The sequence below is a fragment of the Hippopotamus amphibius genome, chromosome 3 (genome assembly GCF_030028045.1).
Source record: "Hippopotamus amphibius kiboko isolate mHipAmp2 chromosome 3, mHipAmp2.hap2, whole genome shotgun sequence".
Classification (NCBI taxonomy): Eukaryota; Metazoa; Chordata; class Mammalia; order Artiodactyla; family Hippopotamidae; genus Hippopotamus; species Hippopotamus amphibius.
Window position 1 is genome coordinate 131,018,456 of NC_080188.1, and position 18,867 is coordinate 131,037,322.

General features: G+C 52.1%; 1 protein-coding gene and 1 pseudogene across 3 annotated transcripts; both read left to right on the forward strand.

The window, feature by feature from the left end:
• Positions 1 to 29: 29 nt before the first annotated feature.
• Positions 30 to 15,946, forward strand: LOC130848393 (tumor necrosis factor receptor superfamily member 26-like). 3 transcript variants are annotated; one of them, XM_057726891.1, is made up of 11 exons: positions 30 to 164; positions 4,933 to 5,020; positions 5,803 to 5,931; positions 7,217 to 7,331; positions 8,774 to 8,853; positions 12,083 to 12,181; positions 12,523 to 12,561; positions 12,669 to 12,694; positions 13,432 to 13,703; positions 15,683 to 15,725; positions 15,813 to 15,946. In XM_057726891.1, exons 1-9 carry the CDS (start codon positions 75 to 77, stop codon positions 13,669 to 13,671), a joined length of 906 nt encoding a protein of 301 aa, XP_057582874.1. In that variant the 5' UTR covers positions 30 to 74; the 3' UTR covers positions 13,672 to 13,703; positions 15,683 to 15,725; positions 15,813 to 15,946. The 3 variants fall into 3 exon arrangements, with proteins under 3 accessions (XP_057582874.1, XP_057582875.1, XP_057582876.1); XM_057726892.1 differs by lacking the exons at positions 15,683 to 15,725; positions 15,813 to 15,946 and having other exon boundaries at positions 12,669 to 12,942; positions 13,432 to 13,515; XM_057726893.1 differs by lacking the exons at positions 13,432 to 13,703; positions 15,683 to 15,725; positions 15,813 to 15,946 and adding an exon at positions 12,818 to 12,919.
• On the forward strand, positions 15,620 to 18,470 carry LOC130848793 (centrosomal protein 43-like; annotated as a pseudogene).
• Positions 18,471 to 18,867: the final 397 nt, after the last annotated feature.

The following is an 18,867-nucleotide window of genomic DNA, read 5'->3' on the forward strand; positions in this document are numbered from 1 at the left end:
GGCGAGTGGAGGGATACTTCGGATTGCGTGTCCCTGGTCACATGCTCTGGGGGTGCGAGTGCGCCCTCATATAAATGCGGCCCGGCGCAGAGACGCGCACTCTGGTGATGTCCCCGCGGAGCCCGGTGCTGGCCGTGCTGCTGCTGCTGCTGCTGGCGGCACAGGTGGGGCGGCGGCGGGGCTCGGGAGAGGGGGGATCCGGAGATCGGGGAGGGGGCCGTGCCCGGGGCGCGCGTCCGGAGCGGGCATGACGGGGGAGGCGGCAGCGTCGCGGACACGCTCGGATGGAGCCTGCGTCCTGCGGTGGGAAGGGAGCCGGCAACACCGCGCGCCCGGATTCCCAGCCCGAGCGGGTGGCCGCGGGGAACGTCCGCACCGGAGCCCCAGGCGGCGCCGAGCCCGCTGCGCCCCCGCGGCCAGCAGTGCAGCGCGGGGAGCCGGCGGCGGCAGACGTGGGGCGCGCCCGGCGGAGCAGGGGGTGGGTGGCCGGGCGGCGCGGGCGGAGGGGGGGTGCGGGGAGCCGGAGCGGAGGGAGGCGCGGGCCCGGCGGGCGGGGGAGGGGCGGGGGGAAGGGAGCGGGGGGGCCCGGCGCGGGGGGGGGGGGCGGGCGCGCCGGCGGGCTGGGTCCCCGGGGCCGCCTCTGCCCGGGACCTGCCCCGAAGGCTGGGAGGGAGCCGCCCCGGGGATGGCGCGGGGACGCTGGGCAGGGCGTGTCTTCCTCTGCGCTGGGACGTGACCCCCGCCAGGGAGGCCACCTGCTTTCCTTCGGGGTCCCCGCCCCCCGGGCCGCCGTTAGGAACCGGGCGCGGCGGGAGTGAGAGCCCAAATCCGCGGCTGCGTCCGCTGCCGCCCGTCACTTCCCGGATAGGCAGCCGGGTAGCCTCACTGACCTTCCAGGAGCCGCTGTGCGCAAGCGGGGCTAGTCACTACATCCGTGGATCGGGCTCCTGGATGTAGTGTCTCTTGATTTCAACCAGACTCAGTAGAGCGTTTCTTCCAGGGAAGGTGTGGTGGCAACAAACTCCCAGTGTTGCTGGATATAGAATTCTAGGGTGACAGCGTTTTCCATTTAGCATCTTAAATATATCAACGCATTGCCTTCTGATATCCAAGGTGTCTCGTGAGACATCGAGTCATCTTCCTGAAGATTCCTATCCTTTCTGTCTTGTTGTCTTCAAGATTTTCTTTGCCTTTGAACAATTAGATTATGGGTCTCAACGTGAGTCTCTGAAAGCATCCTCCTTGGCGTTTGATTCGCTTCTCGGGTTGGTAGATTCCTATCTTGTGTCAAATGTAGGATGTTTTATGCCGTTATTTCTTCAAATCACCTCTGCCCCTTTCTCTCTTTCCCTCCTCCTTCTGGGGGCCCCACAGGGCATATGTTGGTCCACCTGACAGTGTGCTCTAGGACCCCTTAGTGCTGTTCACTTTTTATTTATTCATTTATTTATTTATTGGGTGTGTTGGGTCTTTGTTGCTGCTCTCAGGCTTTCTCTAGTTGCGGTGCATGGACTTCTCAGTGCAGTGGCTTCTCTTGTTGCAGAGCACGGGCTCTAGGCATGCGGCCTTCAGTAGTTGTGGCACATGGGCTCAGTAGTTGTACCTCCCGGGCTCTACAGCACAGGCTCAGTAGTTGTGGCACACGGGCTTAGTTGCTCCGGGGCATGTGGAATCTTCCCAGCCCAGGGCTTAAACCCATGTCTCCTGCATTGGCAGGGGGATTGTTAACCACTGCACCACCAGGGAAGTCCCGCTGTTCACTTTTTAAATCTTTTTTCTTTCTGTTATCGAATGGCCTACCTTCATGTTCTGACTTTTTTCTGCCTGCTCAATTATGCTTTTTGAATCCCCCTAGGAAATTGTCCATTTCACCTACTGTCCTGTTCTCCTCCAGGTTTTTTTGTTCACTTCCTTTTCAGTGTCCCCTCTCGTCATTGACCTCTTTGTTTTGTTCGTATATCATTCTCCTGACTCTGTGCGGGTCTTCCTTTAGCTCTTTGAGCATCTTTAAGACAGTTGTTTCAGGATTTTGTCTAGTGAGTCCGCCATTTGGTCTTTCTCAGGAATGGTTTGTGTCAGATTTGGTTTTTCCTTGGAATAGGCCATACTTTCCTGTTTCTTTGTGCACCTTGTGATTTTTTTTGTTGAAAACGGGGGACTGGCATCGATGGGTCTAGAGACCGCCTTCAGATTTCCCCAGCTGTGCCCCCGGAGTCCTGCCTGAGTGTCTCTTTATTCTGTGGCCTCAGCACTGGTGAAGGGCACCGAGTAGTCACTGAACAGAATGTTTCTCAACTTGGGCTTGTCTGATGACTTCTCATTTTCAGTGAAAATACTGGCTGAGTGATGTGTCCTGTTATGGTGGCTTACTTCAGGTGGTGTTTGCCAGGCGTCTTTGCTGTAAAGTTCCTATTTTTTTTCCCTGTGTCATTACCAAGTATCTTGTGTGGAGTTCCTTTGAAACTATGTAACAATTCTGTCCTTCCTCCAGCTTTCATTTATTAATATTAGCATCTATTGATGATTCTTGCTTGAAAGAGTGTTTTTAAAGTAGATTTTCTTCTTTAAATCTATCTAATTCTTTTTTTCCTGTGCTTTTTCCTTCATTTTTGCCAAGGTGAAATATAAACCGGAAAAAATAAAAATAGAATCTATTCACTTTTGCGGTGAAGGGAGGAAAAAAGGATCTGGGAGGAGAGGGGACATAAGGAAAGCAAAAACCAGAAAAGAAGGGGAAAACAGAATCAAAGAGAAAGTGTGATGTCACGAGCACAAAGAGATGGTGAAAATGCACTGAGAGGACGCATCCAAAACATCCGAATAGGGCACACTCGTTTATGAGTTAGAAAGAAACATCTGGGGATGCGGCACTTTTAGCAGCTCTACCTAAGAGGCAGTAATACAGCACTTCGCCAGTAGCACAGATACTGTGATTACAGGTGGAAAAAAAAAGGGTAGGGAGATAGGACCAGGCATGTCTCACACGTGGCCTTAACACAATCAGATACAAGCACCTGCAAGCTAAAAAGCATTGGTGGGTAAAGAAGCCCATGACACAATGACCAGAGGAGGAAGCCACGGAGACGATAACGGGATCCCCCTATTCGCAGCACTTAGGTGGGATAAAGTGGCTCTGAATGCAGAATTACCCAACGCTGACCACTCCCGTAGGGGACACCCAAGGGCAAGGTTCCTGTGAACCTCTAGTCACCACATTTTCATCAGCCTGTCAATGCATAATCTTCTTTTATGTGTGTTTCTCTGTGAAGATATCTGATTTAATACACAGTTAATTTATTCACAGGTAACACACAGGCAGCAGCACTGTAGGTTATGCCTGTCCAAAGTTCATTTAAGATGCCTTTTTTTCCTTACCTGTGTGTAAAACACATCACAGCCTTCTTGACCTTCAGAACACCAGGAGCACTAGGCTAGGAGACTTTTTTTTTTTTGCCTCGCGCCTCCTGTACCCTCTGCTGTGAAAAAGGGCAGAGTCTTAACCACTGGACCACCAGGGAAGTCTGTAGGAGACCATTGTAAACATCAAAATCACCGACAAAACAAAACTAGGCTGCAGAACGGATACTTTAGTCTGAGAGCTGACACAAGAAGGTGGTGACAGCATGGTCTGCCTAGCTGGGAACGTGTGTGTCGCGGATGCAGTCTCTTGCCATTCTGCCCGTGTCTAAGAAAGCACCATGACTCTCGACTTTGGGTTACAAATACACTTTGTGAAGTAGGCAAGATGAAAATCACAGAATTCAGCAAATAATGAGGCTCGACTGTCCTAGTGAAACAAACATAAAATTGTATGTAAATAATAACGCAGCCTCAAGATACAAAAAAGTAAAAATGGACTTAATTGCATGATGCAATCTAAAAGTCCACAAACTTAGTAGTTGATTTTAATATGCCTCCAAACCGATAAACCGAGCAGGATAGAAAATCAGTAAGGAGTCCATCCACAGATGAATGGATAAAGAAGATGTGGTACATATATACAATGGAATATTACTCAGCCGTATAAAGGAATGAAATTAGGGCATATGTAGAGACATGTATGGACCTAGAGACTGTCATACAGAGTGAAGTGAGTCAGAAAGAGCTAAACAAATATCGTATATTAACTCATATATGCAGAATATAGAAAAATGGTACAGATCAACCAGTTTGCAAGGCAGAAATAGAGACCCTGATGTGGAAAACAAACATATGGACACATAAGGGAGGAAAGCGGGGGGTTGAAGTGGGTCAAACTAGGAGATCGGGATTGCCATATATACTTGACTAATAAGAAAAAAAATATCAAATTGTACACTTTCAATACATGCAGTTTATTGTATGTGAGTTATATCTCAATAAAAGTTCTTTAAAAATATATATAAATAAAAACAGCAAAATAAAATAAAAAGAAAGAAAATCAGTAAGGAGATAAAAATATTGGGACCACATAATTGAAGGCTTCTGTGTGTGTGTACATCCACATATACGATGACGTACACATGCAGATACACGCAGACACTCAGGTCGTTGTTCCCAACCCGTAGACGACATCCTTTCTTGACAAAGTCCATATGCAACTGCTGAAAAAGTTAACTATACGCTAGAAAAAATCAAAACCCAAATTCCAAAGGACTACTACCACGAGGTGCCGGTTCTGGCCACGCAGATAGTGTAGACATCCACCATGGAGGTGGTCAGCAAACCCACATGCCCTTGGGAACTAAACACCGTATTCCCCCCCAAGGAATCCTGCTCTGTATTGTGAGGGGAGCAGCCCGGAGAGGCTCTCCTGAGGAAGCCCACCCACGAGGGGGGCGGTGCCTGGGGTCCGGGGGGGGCCACCTCTGCCTGCTCAGGGGTCTCGGCATCTGCATCCATCAGGAGCAGAGGCATCTTTTGATCATGCCAATCTCCCCTTTCTGACTGAAGGTGACCGTGGCAACCGAGGAGACCCCGTGTGAACCAGGCCAGTATGAGGTTACCAACCTCCGCCGCTGCAGCACACTCTGCCCCGCTGGTGAGTCTGGGAGGAGGGAGGCCATGGGCCCCGTGCACAGTGTTGGGAGCTGCCTGCGGGGAGCACCTGGCTGTCTGGGGCAGGAGGGCCTCTCCTTGGAGGCACCCAGCGTCCCACCTCTGCACCCTCTTGGGGGCTCTCGTGTGAACAGATAGGTGTGTGCTTGTGTTGAGATGGGAGAGTCAGGTTGAGCAGGGCTTGGAGGACAGAAGTGGGGGTGTCTGCCAGGGCGGGACACGCCTACCTGCCCACCCGCCCCCCCAGCCACACCCCTGTACCATCACCATGGGCACTGCCCCCTCACACACCTGCACACGCACCTCATTCTATCTCGGGGCTCCTGGTTCAGAGACCAAGCCCTCAACACCTGGACACTCAGCCCCGTGCCCTCCCCACACTCACCTGCACACGCACCTGTACACACGCTGCATAGATTTACACCTACATCCGAGCATTCACGCGACACCTCCACGACCCACACGAGGAGAGAAAGGGACACCATTGCCATATGAAATCCTGTGACCTCTGCCCGGCGTCCACGCACTGCACGGCATCAGGAAGAGCCAAGGGGCGATTCAGGTCCCTGGTTCTGGGACACTGGTGGCCTCGCATCAGTCCAGAACGTTGCATGGAGACCGGAGGCGAGGGGTGGGTCCCATGCAGGGGTCTGGGCTCCTGGCGCCTTGGGACCTCCTGGTGCACAGGCCTCAGAGCCCGGGCGGGTCTGCAGCAGCGCAGGATGGCCGGGGCCCCCACCTCCCCTCCATGTCCCCCTCACACAGGCTACTACGTGAGCAAACCTGCAGAGCAGGGGCGCCGCGTCGGAGAGTGCACGGCGTGCGCGTCTGGAACCTTCAGGGCCCACCCCAGCGAGGAGGGCAGCTGCGAGCCCTGTGCCCAGTGCCGGGAGGGTGAGTGAGCTGCCGTCCGGCCAGCGTGCCCCGTCCGCGGGCCCTGTGGGAACCTCCCCAAAGGAAATAGTCACAGAAGAGCCCGGCAATGGGGCTACCGGGGCTGCTGGCACAAAGCACTTGCTTTCACCATGATGCTGTGTGTGTATTTGCTACAGGCTCAACCTGCAACTCAGGAGGATTTCAGAGTCGCCATGTACACGGGCGAGGCACAGGAGTTCCTCACGTCTCTGTGTATTGGAGACGTGGGTTTTCAAAATGTATCTTAAAAATACCAGTTGCATTAGCAAGAAAAAAAAAAAAGAGACCTTTGGAGTAAATCTAGCAAAGCATGTATGAATGTGTATGTGAACAGACAACACTTCAGGGGATCGAAACATGGAGAGACGTTCCACTAGATAGTAAGCAAGGAGGCTCGATGGGTTTTTTTGGTTGTTTTTTATGTTTTTGTTTTTTGGGGGTTTTTTTGTGACGGCACTGGGCAACCTGCAGGATCTTACTACCCTGGCAGGAACTAAACCGGGTCCACGGCGGTGAAAGCGCCGCGTCCTAACCCCTGGACCACCCGGGAAGTCGCTCAGTGTTGTAGAAGTATCCTTTCCCTGGAATGGTTCTTAGATTTACCGCAACCCCAATGAGCTCCCAGCCCAACGCATCAGCTCCTCCTGCCGCACACCTTAAGTAGATAGAGTTTTCATCTTTAAAAAGTAAAGATGTCCTAACAGGAGTTTCCATGCAACGTGCTTTGCTGACAGTTGCCAAAACCACTTCCTTCTCCTGTCCTGAAGAAGGACAGCAAGATGGCACACTGGCTCCCCAGGTGTTAGGACTCTGTCCAGAGAGGCAGTGGAGCAGGGTGGTGTTCAAGTTGGGGGGACAGTGGGCCCCGTGGAAATAGCCCTATCGATGTGCAATGTGGGGTGTGGCCCCACGAGCAGGCCCTCACAGGCCAAAGGACGGGATCCCCTAGCGATGCTGGGAGCGACCGTTCAGTGTCTGTACCGAGGGGTGCTGTTCTGTTCTCGTGGGGCAGATGAGATGGACGGAATGCTTCGGGGGTGTTTCTGAGGAGTCGGGCCTATGCCCCAGCCCAGACCACCAGGGCACCCGCGGGCTCCCCCACAGACACCCCAGGTGCAGGGGACGAGTCTGACAGGTCCCCTTCTCTATCCCAGCTTGGGGGGCAGTGCAGATTCTGAGTCTTTGACTAGGAAGTTGGACGTGGCCAGGTGGGCAGGACAGAGTCCAGGGCCCAGTGACTGACCCTCGGCCTTCCCTCCAGCAGATCAGGAGGAGGTGACTGCATGCTCCGCGACCAGCGACCGGCTGTGCCAGTGCCGGCAGGGCAGCTTCTACTGCGACTCCCCGCACTGCACGGAGAGCTGCTTCCGGTGCACAAGGTGCCGGCCTGGGGGTGGGATCGGACCAGACGGGCCCGGGCGAGGGTCCCTCCTGCATCCACTGCCTGGGTGGCTTTGGGTCCATTATTCAGCCGCCCCTTCCCGGAGCCTCCACTTTCCCATCTGTAAAGTGGGGCAATGGTAGCACCTGCCCCACAGAGGGTCCTGAGATGAAGGCGGACAAGGCGCCTGGGTATTTCCGCCTGGTGCCGGATGGGAGTCCGAGTGCCTTCCTCCCTTCCTTGCTTCATTCGTGGGTCATGATGAGCCGCGCTGGGGCCCCAGCAGTGGTGGCCGTCCTGGCCCCTGTGCAGTGATGAGCCCACGGGGAACGGGGGCTGCGGGAGACGGGCCTCGAGAACAGAGGCCCCGGGAGGGAGGGAGCCACAGAAAGCTCTGGCAAAGGAAACCGCAGGCGGAGAGGCAGGCAGTCCCGTGCCCTGCAGCAGGATGGGATGTCTGCTGTCCCGGGCTGAGTTTCCTGGGGCTGCTGCAAAGCACCGTACGTGGGTGGCTTTTAAAACACAACAGCAGTGTCCTCTTTCCCAGTCCTGGAGGCCAGACGTGCGAAAGCAGGATGTCAGCAGGGCCTCGCTCCCTCCGAAGGCTCTGGGGAGGAGTCGCTCTCGCTTCCTCAGCTTCCTGTTGCCGGCAGTGCTGGGTGCTCCTTGGCTTGTAGAGGCGTCTCTTCACTCTCTGCCTCCGCCTCCAAGTACTCTTCTCGCTGTGCGTGTGTGTGTCTGCATCTCTACGTGGCCTTCTCTGTGTCTGCATACAATTTTCCTCTTGTAAGGATGCTGGTCATTGATTCAGGCCCACCCTGATCCAGTATGACCTGATCTTAACATGATTATATCTGCAAGGACCCTATTTCCAAACAAGCTCGTATTCTGTGGTTCCAGGTGGGGTGATGTGGGGGGACTTTGGGGAAGGCATTTACAGTGGAAAAGCCACTTATAAGATCACTCGCAGTTGTAGACTCTTAAATACAACTCACCATGTTGAACTGTTGGCTTGGGAACCTGACAAATCTGAAGTAAGGACTGCCTTCAGGTCTGGTTCGATCAGGGCTCTGGCTTCTCTGGACTTGCTTGTGTGTCCCCTTCGCTGAGAGCTTCCTCTTTAGGCTGACTTACCTCTTGGTAGCGATAGGACTACAGCAGGTGCAATCCTCACAGCCACACACAGCTCTCTCCGGGAACAGAGACAGAGGGAGGCCCCTCCCCCGTATATCAGGGAATTCCCAAGCTTTATTCTCATGGGGCCAGTTGGGGCCAGGTAGCCCAGGAAATGCCACACACTGATGGCCTGAAGCCTGATGGGCCAGCCCAGGAGCCAGGCTGAAAGCCTCTAACCCCTGGCCAGTGGGTGGTGAGAAGGATGCTTTGGGTCGGGCCTGGGCGGGGAGAGGTAATGCTCAGGGTCTCTATTCTCCCTCTCAGGTGTGCAGACAGTGCCATCCTTCAACCCTGCAACGCCACCAGGAATGCAGTTTGTGCTGTGAAAACTCAGCCAGGGGCAGGTAAGGGTCTGCTTCTGTCTCTTAAACCCATAAAGCAAAAGTTGAGTCTCTGTGAGTCCTAAGGTCCCTGTTGTCACAACTGAAGTCTGCTGCCGCTGCTTGGCTGTGTGTCAGTAAAACTTTCTTTATAGCAGTGGGGAGTGGGTGGATTTGGCCCGTGGGGCGTGGTTCCGTAGACTCCTGTCTTGAGTAAACAAACAGAATCCTTGTGGACAAGCTGTGGCTGAGCCATCCTTTTTCCCCATGTTGGGCCCCGTGTGGGCTCAGGCGCTATTTTTTAATTATTATTATTGAAGTATAGTTGATTTACAATATTATGTTTGTTTCTGATGTTCAGCAAAGTGATTCAACTTTATATATATATGCACACAGACACACACGTACATTTTCTTTTCCTGATTCTTTTCCATTGTGGTTTATCACAGGATACTGAATATAGTTCCCTGTGTATACAGGAGGACCTTGTGGTTGATCTGTTTTATATACAGTCATGTGTATCTATTAATGCCAAACTCCTAACTTATCCCTCCCTCATCCACCTTTCCCCTTTACTAACCATGAGTTTGTTTTCCATGTCTGTGTGTCTGCGATATCATATGATATCTGTCTTTCTCTGTCTGACTTAACTTCACTCAGTATGACAATCTTGTCCATGCTGCTGCAAATGGCATTATTTCATGCCTTTTAATGGCTAATACTCCATTGTGTATATGATATGTGCCACATCTTCTTTATCCATTCATCTGCTGATGGGCATTTAGGTTGTTTCCATGTCCTGGCTATTGTAAATAGTACTGCAGTGAACATAGGGGTGCATGTGTCTTCTTGAATTCTGGGTTTCTCTGGATATATCCCCAGGAGTGGGATTGCTGGATCATATGGTAGTTCTATTTTTAGTTTTTTAAGGAATCTCTGTACTATTTTCCTTAGTGGCTGTACCAGTTTCCATTCCCACCAACAGTGCAGGAGGCTTCCCTTGTCTCCACACCCTCTCCAACACTTATTGTTGTCGAGTTTTTGATGATGCCATTCTGAACGGTATGAGGTGATAGCTCATTGTAGTTTTGATTTGCATTTCTCTAAGAATTAGTGATGTTGAACACCTTTTCATGTGTCTGTCGGCCATCTGTGTGTCTTCTTTGGAGAAATGTCTTATTTCGGTCTTCCACCCACTTTTCGATGCGGTTGTTTGTCTTTTTTGATATTAAGCTGCATGAGCTCTTTCTATATTTGGGACATTAATCCCTTGTCGGTTGCTTCATTTGCAAATATTTTCTCCCATTTGGTGGGTTGTCTTTTCATCTTGTTTATGGTTTCCTTTGCTGGGCAAAAGCTTTGGAGTTTCATTAGGTCCCATTTGTTTATTTTTGTTTTTATTTTCGTTACTTTAGGAGGTGGATTGAAAAAGATCTTCCTGTGATGTATGTCAAAGAGTGTTCTGCCTCTCTTTTCCTCTCAGGGTTTTATGGTATCCCACCTTCCCTGTAGATGTTTAATCCATTTTGAGATTATTTTTGTGTATGCAGTGAAGGAGTGTTCTGCTTTATTCTTTGACGTGTAGCTGTCCAGTTTTCCCAGCACCACTCACTGAAGAGGCTGTCTTTTCTCCATTGTATGTCCTTGCCTCCTCTGTCATAGATTAGTTGACCATAGGTGCGTGGGTGTTTCTCTGGACTTTCTATCCTGTTCCATTGATCTATATTTCTGTTTTTGTGCCAGTACCATAGTGTCTTGATTACTGTAACTTTGTAGTATAGTCTGAAGTCAGGAAGCCTGATTCCTCCCGTTCCATTTTCCTTTCTCAAGATTGCTTGGCTATTCGGGGTCTTTTGTGTTTCCATATAAACTGCAAAATGTTTTGTTCTAGTTCTGTGAAACATACCATTGGTAATTTGATCAGGATTGCATTGAATCTGTAGATTGCTTTGGGTAGTATAATCATATTCACAGTATTGATTCTTCCAGTCCAAGAACATGGTATATCTCTCCATCTGTTTGTGTTGTCTTTGATTTCTTTCATCAGTGTCTTATAGCTTTCTGAGTACAGGTCTTTTGCCTCCCTAGGTAGGTTTCTTCCTAGGTTCTTTATTCTTTTGGATGTGATGGTAAGTGGATTTGTTTCCTTGATTTTTCTTTCTGCTCTTTCATTGTTGGTGTATAGAAGGCAAGAGATTTTGATGTATTCGTTTTGTATCCTGCAACTTTACCAAAATCATTGATGAGGTTTAGAAGTTTCCTGATAGTATCTTTAGGGTTTTCTCTGTATAGTATCATGTCATCTGCAAACAGTTACAGTTTTATTTCTTCTTTTCCCATTTGTATTCCTTTCATATCATTTTCTTCTTTAATTATCGTGGATGGGACGTCTAAAACTATGTTGAATGATAGTGGCGAGGGTGGGCATCCTTGTCTTGTTCCTGATCTTAGAGTAAATGCTTTCAGCTTTTCGCCATTGTGTACGATGTTTGCACTGGGTTTCTCATATGTGGCCTTTATTATGTTGAAGAAGGTTCCCTCTGTAAACTGCTCACACTTTTAAAGGCTATTTTAGCACCAAAGGAGAAGAATGGGGAAGGACCTAAACTGTGAATAAAGAAAAACCTTTAAGCAGAACGATAGTACCACGTAAAAGACTCACACTTCCTCCTCTGTCGTTAGTGACAGATCACATCAGGGTGGCCGGGCGTCCACAGCTCTGATGGGCTCCCCCCGCCCTACGTGTCTGTGTGTCCCCGGCTGCTTTCGGTGCTGGGAGCTCGGCAGGGTGAGACAGACACCCCAGTGGTCGCGCCAGATGTCTCCCCAGAGTAGACCCTGTCCTGTCCTTTGGGCCAGCGTGGCCCGGCCTTGCTGCCACAAGGACTGGCCATCCACTGCCTCCTCCCAACCTCCTGTGGGCTCTGCCTTCTGCTGGCCCAGGAGTAAGTCCTGCAGCTGCGACCACGCACCCCTGAGCCCCATCCCGGGTGCCAGGGCCTCTGGCTGCTGTGCTGGCAGGTCAGACCTCCTGCTGCTTCCAGGCCATGAGCCAGAGCCCAGGGTCCTGTCTGAGCAGGAAGGATGAGCCTGGGCACCTCCTACCAGGGAGATCGGCGGGGATGGTGAGCAAGAGAGCTCTTCCAGGCCTGGAGACTGGCGGTGCTGCCACCCCTTCCGAGAGCCACACATCACTCTGCTGAGGATGGGGGCCCAACGCTGTGCCCGCATTCTCTGTTTTCTCTCCTTCCAGAATACCTAAGGGGGTGGTTGCTCCCTTTTGCCACAGTCCTTGTCATCAGCGTCGCCATCATCATTGGCGTCCTCATCGTTTGCTGCTGTAGAGAAAGAGGTAACTCAGAGTCACGTTGATCCTGGAGGAAACTAGGGCAGCAAGAGCGTAAGGAGCTCAGAAACGGGGTCCCGGGCTCGGGGTTCCCGAGGGGGAGACCCTGCTCACGTTCCGTCTCGGGGGCCTTGCGTGTGTCTGAGCCTGGAGCCGCCTGCTGGGAGCTCCCCGACACGCAGGGCTTGAGACCCGGATGCTGGGGCAGCCGCTGGAGACGGGGTGTCCAGGGCGCCAGGGCCGGAAGCAGAGAGAGATGGGTGCACCTCCGGCCAGAGGTTGCGGGGGTGGTAGGCCCCGGGGGCGGGGGACACTACCCAATAAATGCCCCTCCTGTGTTTTCCCAGCTGCGAGGTTTATCCAGTCAGCTGTCTGTTTCCCGAACCGTAAGTCCACTTCACTGTGCATCAAGGCCTTTCCTCTCCCTCACAGCAGTCACTGTAAGAGGTAACACCACGTGTTTCCATTTCTCTCTATTCTTTTTGATTTGCAGAAAATCCGAGGGAGCCAGGCAGCCCTGTAAGTATCTCCCTGGGATGTGTCCGGTCAAGCCCCGGGGAACATGAGCGGAGGGCAACCCCAGGCCCTCCCGCCTGTGTCCACACTCAGCCTGTGCGGTGGGGTCTGCGCCCTCCACCCTAGGACGTCTGTGCCGAAAAACTTGATTCTGCTGAAGCTCATGGGACACAGGGCTCTCTGTGGGTTTCCCGGGGCTGCTGAGACAGATCCTGTAGACGGGGGCTTAAAACAGTCCTGCAGGTCTGGAGGTCAGAGATCTGAAATCCAGGAGTGGCGGGGTGGGTCCCTCGGGGGCTCTAGGGGTGGCTGTTGGGCTCCCTTGGCGCCCCTTGGCTTGTGGGTGCCTCCCTCCAGTTTCTGCTGTCTTCACATGGCCTCTCCCCTGTGTCTCTGCATCTCTCTCCTTTAGAGGACATGCGTCACGGGGTACAGGTCCCACTCTTCTCCAGTATGACCTTGGCTGCAAAGACCCTATTTCTAAATAGGTCCCATCACGAGTATTGGGGCTTAGGATGTAGACATAGCCTTGGGGGCCACTTTTCAACCCACCGCCGGCTTCTCTTGGGATTCCCCAGGGAGTAGGTGGCAGTGAGGGGACATGACCCCATGCTGTGTTCCTCTCTAAACCTGCACAGCCCTTGCTTCCCTGTCAGTTGGCATTTCTTTCCCTAAACGTGGCTTGGGAAGGGCCTGTCCTGCAGGCTCTTGTCACCAGAAGGAATGACTTTGTCATTTAGTCACCTAGAAGCAGCCAGCCCATCGAGACGCAGATGCCCAGAGACCTTGAGAGGGACCAGCTGGCCCCCAGCGTCCAGACCAGGCTGCTGATGGAGGTGGAGGACTCAGGCCTGGCACCCCAGGCCAGGAACTGCCCGGGGCCCTCTGGGGACCCTGAGGAAATCGAGCTGCAGCAGCTGGAGGCAGAAGAAAGATCACAGCAGACTCCAGCTCCCCAGGCCCACATGCCCCAGGGCTAGGCGTGTCCCCTCCCCTCCAGAGCCTGAAGCAGGTGAGTGGTTGGTGCGGTGGGGCTGAATGAGGACCACGCCCCTGCTTGCAGCCTGCAGGGGTGTGTGTGCTGCTCTCGTAGAGTCTTGTCTGAGTTTCCTGGGGCTGCTGTATCAGGGCCCCACAGCCCCGGGGGGGGGGGGGGGGGGGGGGGTGGGGGGGGGAGGGGTGTTTAAACATCAGACTTTTCTTGTCTCCTGGTTCTGGAGGCGGGAAGGCCGAGATCAGGGTGTCGGCCGGGTCACTTCTTGCCCAGGGCTGTGAGGGAGAATCTGGTGCAGGCCTCTCCCAGGTTCTGGTGGTTTCTGGCAAACTGTGAGGCAGCTTGGCTTGGAGGAGCAGCCCCCATCTCTGCCCATCTTCAGGCGGCCCGCTCCCTGTGTGTGAGCCCCTGTCCACGTTCCCCCTTTTATAAGGACCCCCGTCATACTCGATTAGAGGCCACCTTACTGACTTCATCTTAACTTCATCGTGTTTCCAAATACGGTCACACTCACAGGTCCTGGGAGGACTTCAGTACCTGTGGGGGACACAGGTCAACCCATGACAGTCCCCCACCCAACGTGCTGGCACCGGGTGGGGGCCAGAGGCTCAGCGTGTGTCCCCGCTGGGCCCTGTGCCTGCAGAGCAGCAAGACCGAGGGGGCACAGCCCGCTGGTGCTGGACCTGCAGCCTCCTGCACGCTCAGCAGAGCTGGGCCAACACCTCCTGGGTGTGCCAGCTGGAGTCATTGGGGCTGCAGGGGCAGGGGTGTGGGGTGGATCCCGAGGTGGGAGGACGTGTCCCCGGGAGGGCCGTGTCCAATTGGAAGTGACGGTTCCCATCCTTTGCTGTGGGGCTGCTGGTGGCCGTCCCGAGTGGGTGACACCTGAATAGGGTTTGACACGTGAGCAGACACCCACTACGTGGCCCTGGGGAGGGGGGTCATGGTTGGTGACTGATGAGGAACCCTGAGGCAGGGCAAGGTCAGGCGTGGAGGGCGAGGGCGCCTGGGCGGAGATCGTGGACCCCGGCCACCCAGGCTCGGCCACGGGGCGTGAGGAGGCCGGGGCCTGTGGGCCGCGTGACTCGTGTGCCCTTGTGCATCATTGCAGGGAGCCGGCCTGTGATGTGGGTGATTCCTCCGGGGCACCTGAGATGGACAAAGTGCGGGAGTCGGGAGCCCCGGCCGATGTCCAAGGGAGGCACAGGGAGGGCCGGGTCAGGGTGGCGTGCTGGTCCCTGGCTGTCCCTCTGCAGCTGTGCTACAACAGGGCAGCTGTTCTTACTCTGTTTTGCCAGCCATGGGACAGAGGGGTGAGTCCCTGTCGGGCGTGGGCAGAGGCGGAGCTGAGATTTGAACCCCGTGGCCAGACTCCTGGCCTCAGGCCCAGGCAGCTCGAGGGTCCCTGACCTCATCCAGGGAGAACCACGTGATCGTGGTTGCTGCTTTAGATGGGCAGTCAGCTTTCATTTGTCTGGAGTCCCGTCCCCGCTCGGATTCCCCTGAACTCGGAGGCTGTGTGGATAAGTCACTAACATTCGTCCACAGAGCTGTCCGTGGACCTGTGTCCCCTCCATTGTATTATCCAGAGAGCAGGTCAGTCCCAGGTGACACTGATCAGCTGTTTCCTGCCTGCCTCCATGTGGGGAGGAGCAGGGCCTGGGTCTGGGAAAGAGTCAGGTGCACATTCTGAGCAGCCAGACCCCTGCCCGCCCGAGCAGGGCAGCCGTGACAGCAGGGTCACCCCCGTGCCCAGGCGGTGTCCTGGGGGAGCGTGAGCCAGAGGACACAGTGGGCTGTGAACTCGCGACTACCTGTGGGGGGAAATGGGGACTCCCTCAAGCCAAATGCTGGGTCCTCTCATGTTCATAGAGGCCCACCGGCCCCACCCACTGCTCCCACCAGAAACCAGATTCTAGTTCTATTTCCGTACAATGCCTCTAAGGGGCCGCCCAGATTTCTGCTCCCAGAAGCAGCTTATTCTCTTCTCTCTGCAGGAATATGAACAAACGTATTTTCTGAAGGATGTTTCCTGGGATGGTAAGGAATCCAAGTTCTTCATTATTTTTAATTTAACAATGTTTTTGGTTTATTTTTGTTAACAAATTTTTCCGTTAATTTGTGTAGGTATAAATCTTCCTTCTCGGGACTTCCCAGTGGATAAGACTTCGTGCTCCCAGATGGCCGGCTGGTGGCTAGTCTCGTTGCCGAGTTTCTTCAGTTTTTTAATCTTGACTTTACCTTGGCTGTTTTTCAACCTGAAACTAGCACATTGCAAGGTCTCGAAGGTTGAGAGAACTTAGCCCGAGATTTAGGAATTATTAAAGCAGAACGTACTGTGGGTGGACCCTTATTGCTAGAAGTGATCAGACGCTGTCAACAGAAAGAAAAAGGGCCGACCAGTGGGGAAGGTGCACTAGATCTCTCTGATGTACATTCTCCACCAAAGTCACCAGAAGGAAAAACAAATGCACACGCTCCTCCCAGTAAGAAGGCCAGCAGTGATGCTAGTGAGAGTGATACCAGGATCTCGTCGTCAGAACCAAAGAGCAAAAGTAGTCTTCCCTTACTGGCCCAGGAAACAAAACTTGGATCCTTGTTAAGCAGCAAAAGTCTAGATGTCAAAGACAAAGCTGGCCCTTGTCCAGATGAAGATGACGTGGAAGGAGATTCTTTCTTTGATGATCCCATTCCTAAACCAGAAAGAACTTATGGTCGGAGAAGTGAGCCTGGCAAGCAGGCAGGAAGCCTCGCCGCGCTCTCGGACGCGCCCCCCTTCAAAAGTGGACTCAGCTCCCTTACTGGAGCACCCTCGCTGAAGGATTCTGAAAGTAAAAGGGGAAACACAATTTTGAAAGATCTTAAATTGGTCAGTGATAAAATTGGATCACTTGGATTAGGGACTGGAGAAGAAGATGACTATATTGATGATTTTAATAGTACCAGCCATCACTCAGAAAAAAGTGAGCTGAGTATTGGTGAAGAGATGGAGGAAGACCTCTCTGTGGAAATAGATGACGTCAATACCAGTGACAAACTTGATGACCTCACACAGGACCTGACTGTGTCCCAGCTCAGCGACGTTGCGGATTACCTGGAAGATGTCGCATGAGCATGAGAGAAGGAAGTGTTCTAACCTGCGAAGGACAAAGGACTCTGATCAGATCCTTTTTTTTTTTTTCCCAATCACTCTTTGCTGGAATGTCTGCTCCCTATCGGTGCCTTGTGTTTCAAGAAGATTACAGATATTTTTAAAAATTAACTTTCCATTACACTAAACAAAGTAATTCCTATTTGAGCCCTTGTGTGGCAGGTTTAATATTCTTAACTTGGTTTAGCTCCATGTTTCTCTCTGGAAGTTGATCACGCTCAGATTGACTACAAGGAGTGAGCCTATGAAATGTCAGTATTCAGCACGTAGCGAGGGCATCAGGAAAGCCGTAGGTTCACACGGCCATGCGTGCGTGCCTGTGGGCCAGCCGCCGGGGTCAGGCGTGTCGGTACAGGTGGTTCTCCTGCAGTCAGTGTTCGACAGTAGGTGGTTCTGCAGGTCGTTGGAAAATGGCCTGGGAAGTCTGCATACCGAAGCCCATCACTGTAAGTTCCATTTGGTGGTTGACTTTATGTTGCAGTTCCTTCCATTTGGGAGGGTTGTTAGACCATTAAGGTTATAGTAAAATATTCATGTGTGTGCTGCTTAGCTTTGCTTGTTTTAAAGATGGAAATTCAGGGGTGGCTGTGACTTGGCATTCACTCTGATGGCGTTTGCAGCCGCTGCCCTGAGTCCATGGAAGAGGCTTTATTCACAGGTTCTCCTTGTTAGAGTCTTAATTTATTATGTGTAAAGATGCCTTGAGACATTAAATACCAAAATGCATCTGAAACCATTAAGCAGTGTTTAATTTCAAATCTGTGAGTTGGTTATAGTAAAACCCAGATTGGACTGTAACAGTGGTCATGGCCTAGGACCACATCTCGCCTGACGGGCGTTAGACCCTGTGCGTCGTTTCCCTGTAACCCTTTGAGGTCGAGCCAGTGAGAGTTTCAGGCGGTCTCATCACTCTCTGTCCGTTGTGCTGCTGTCTGTGGGGGTGTGGTGTTAATGATGCGGAAGTGATGCCTGCATGCTCACACTTACGTAAGTAAAGCTGGGAGTGTGTTAACTTTCATACGTTTTAATTTTGGTCAAATTAAAGCTTTTTATTAAAAGTCACCTTTATTAATAAAAGGAGTAAATTAGACCTAATTCATGGATTTCAAGAAGTGAACAGATTCTGTGGTTTGTATAGTGCCAGTTTTTCATTTCATGCTGATCTAAATATTATAAACACATGTACTGGACTCTGAAATGTGAAGGGAAATGATAATGTGTGGATTAAGATTCTGTGACATCAGAACCTGAGCCGTGAACACCAAGGGGAAGCAGGACAGCGTGTGGCCAGGGCACCTGGGAGCCACTCTGCTGGCCTTGCCCTGCCCTCAGTCTGTGGGCCGTGACCTTGGTCTCCGTCAGGCTGTTCATGTCTCGTGGGAGGAAATAGCGCTGCATGAACATGGTGTCTGCTGCTAATAGTCCCCCAATGTGCTCGTTATAAGGTGTATTTCCTTGGGTGTCATCTCTGTAAAAAGTCATTTTCTATAAAGATTATGGTTCTGTTCTGGCCCTCTGGAAAAAAAAAAAAAAAAAAGACTTCATGCTCCCAATGTAGGGGGCCTGGCTTGAGCCCTGGTTGGGGAAGTAGATCCCATGTGCCGCAACTAAAGATGCTGCTAGCTGCAACTCAGAGCCAGCACAACTATGTAAATAAACATATGTGTGTGTATATACATAAATATATATTTTTTTAAAAAAAACTTTCCTTGTTTGGCATGAATGCCAATGTGTAAAGTCTTTATTTCCGAGAAGGGAGACCACCTGCTTACCTGAGATGTAGGGAGCTTTCCTGTGGACTTGAGATCCACTTTTTCCCATTCACCAGTGACATCAGAGGAACAGACATTTGTCAGATATGAGTGTGGAGTTCATAAAGGACTGGGTGTTGCTTTTATTTTATTAAACATCCCTGTTTTTAAGAGAAAACATGAGTGGGTGATAGGAAGACCTATCTAACCCTAGATGAGTGTGTCCCCATGGCTGGGCTGCTAGGTCTTTAGTGGCACAAGAGTCAAGATTTATCGAGCA

Bases quoted from the DNA above. Each gene is read 5' to 3' on its own strand.
- LOC130848393 (XM_057726891.1), top strand. From the start codon at position 75: ATGCGGCCCGGCGCAGAGACGCGCACTCTGGTGATGTCCCCGCGGAGC. The intron at 7,332-8,773 runs GTGCCGGCCTGG...TCTCCCTCTCAG, and splicing joins AGCTGCTTCCGGTGCACAAG to GTGTGCAGACAGTGCCATCC. The intron at 12,562-12,668 runs GTAAGTCCACTT...TTTGATTTGCAG, and splicing joins AGCTGTCTGTTTCCCGAACC to AAAATCCGAGGGAGCCAGGC.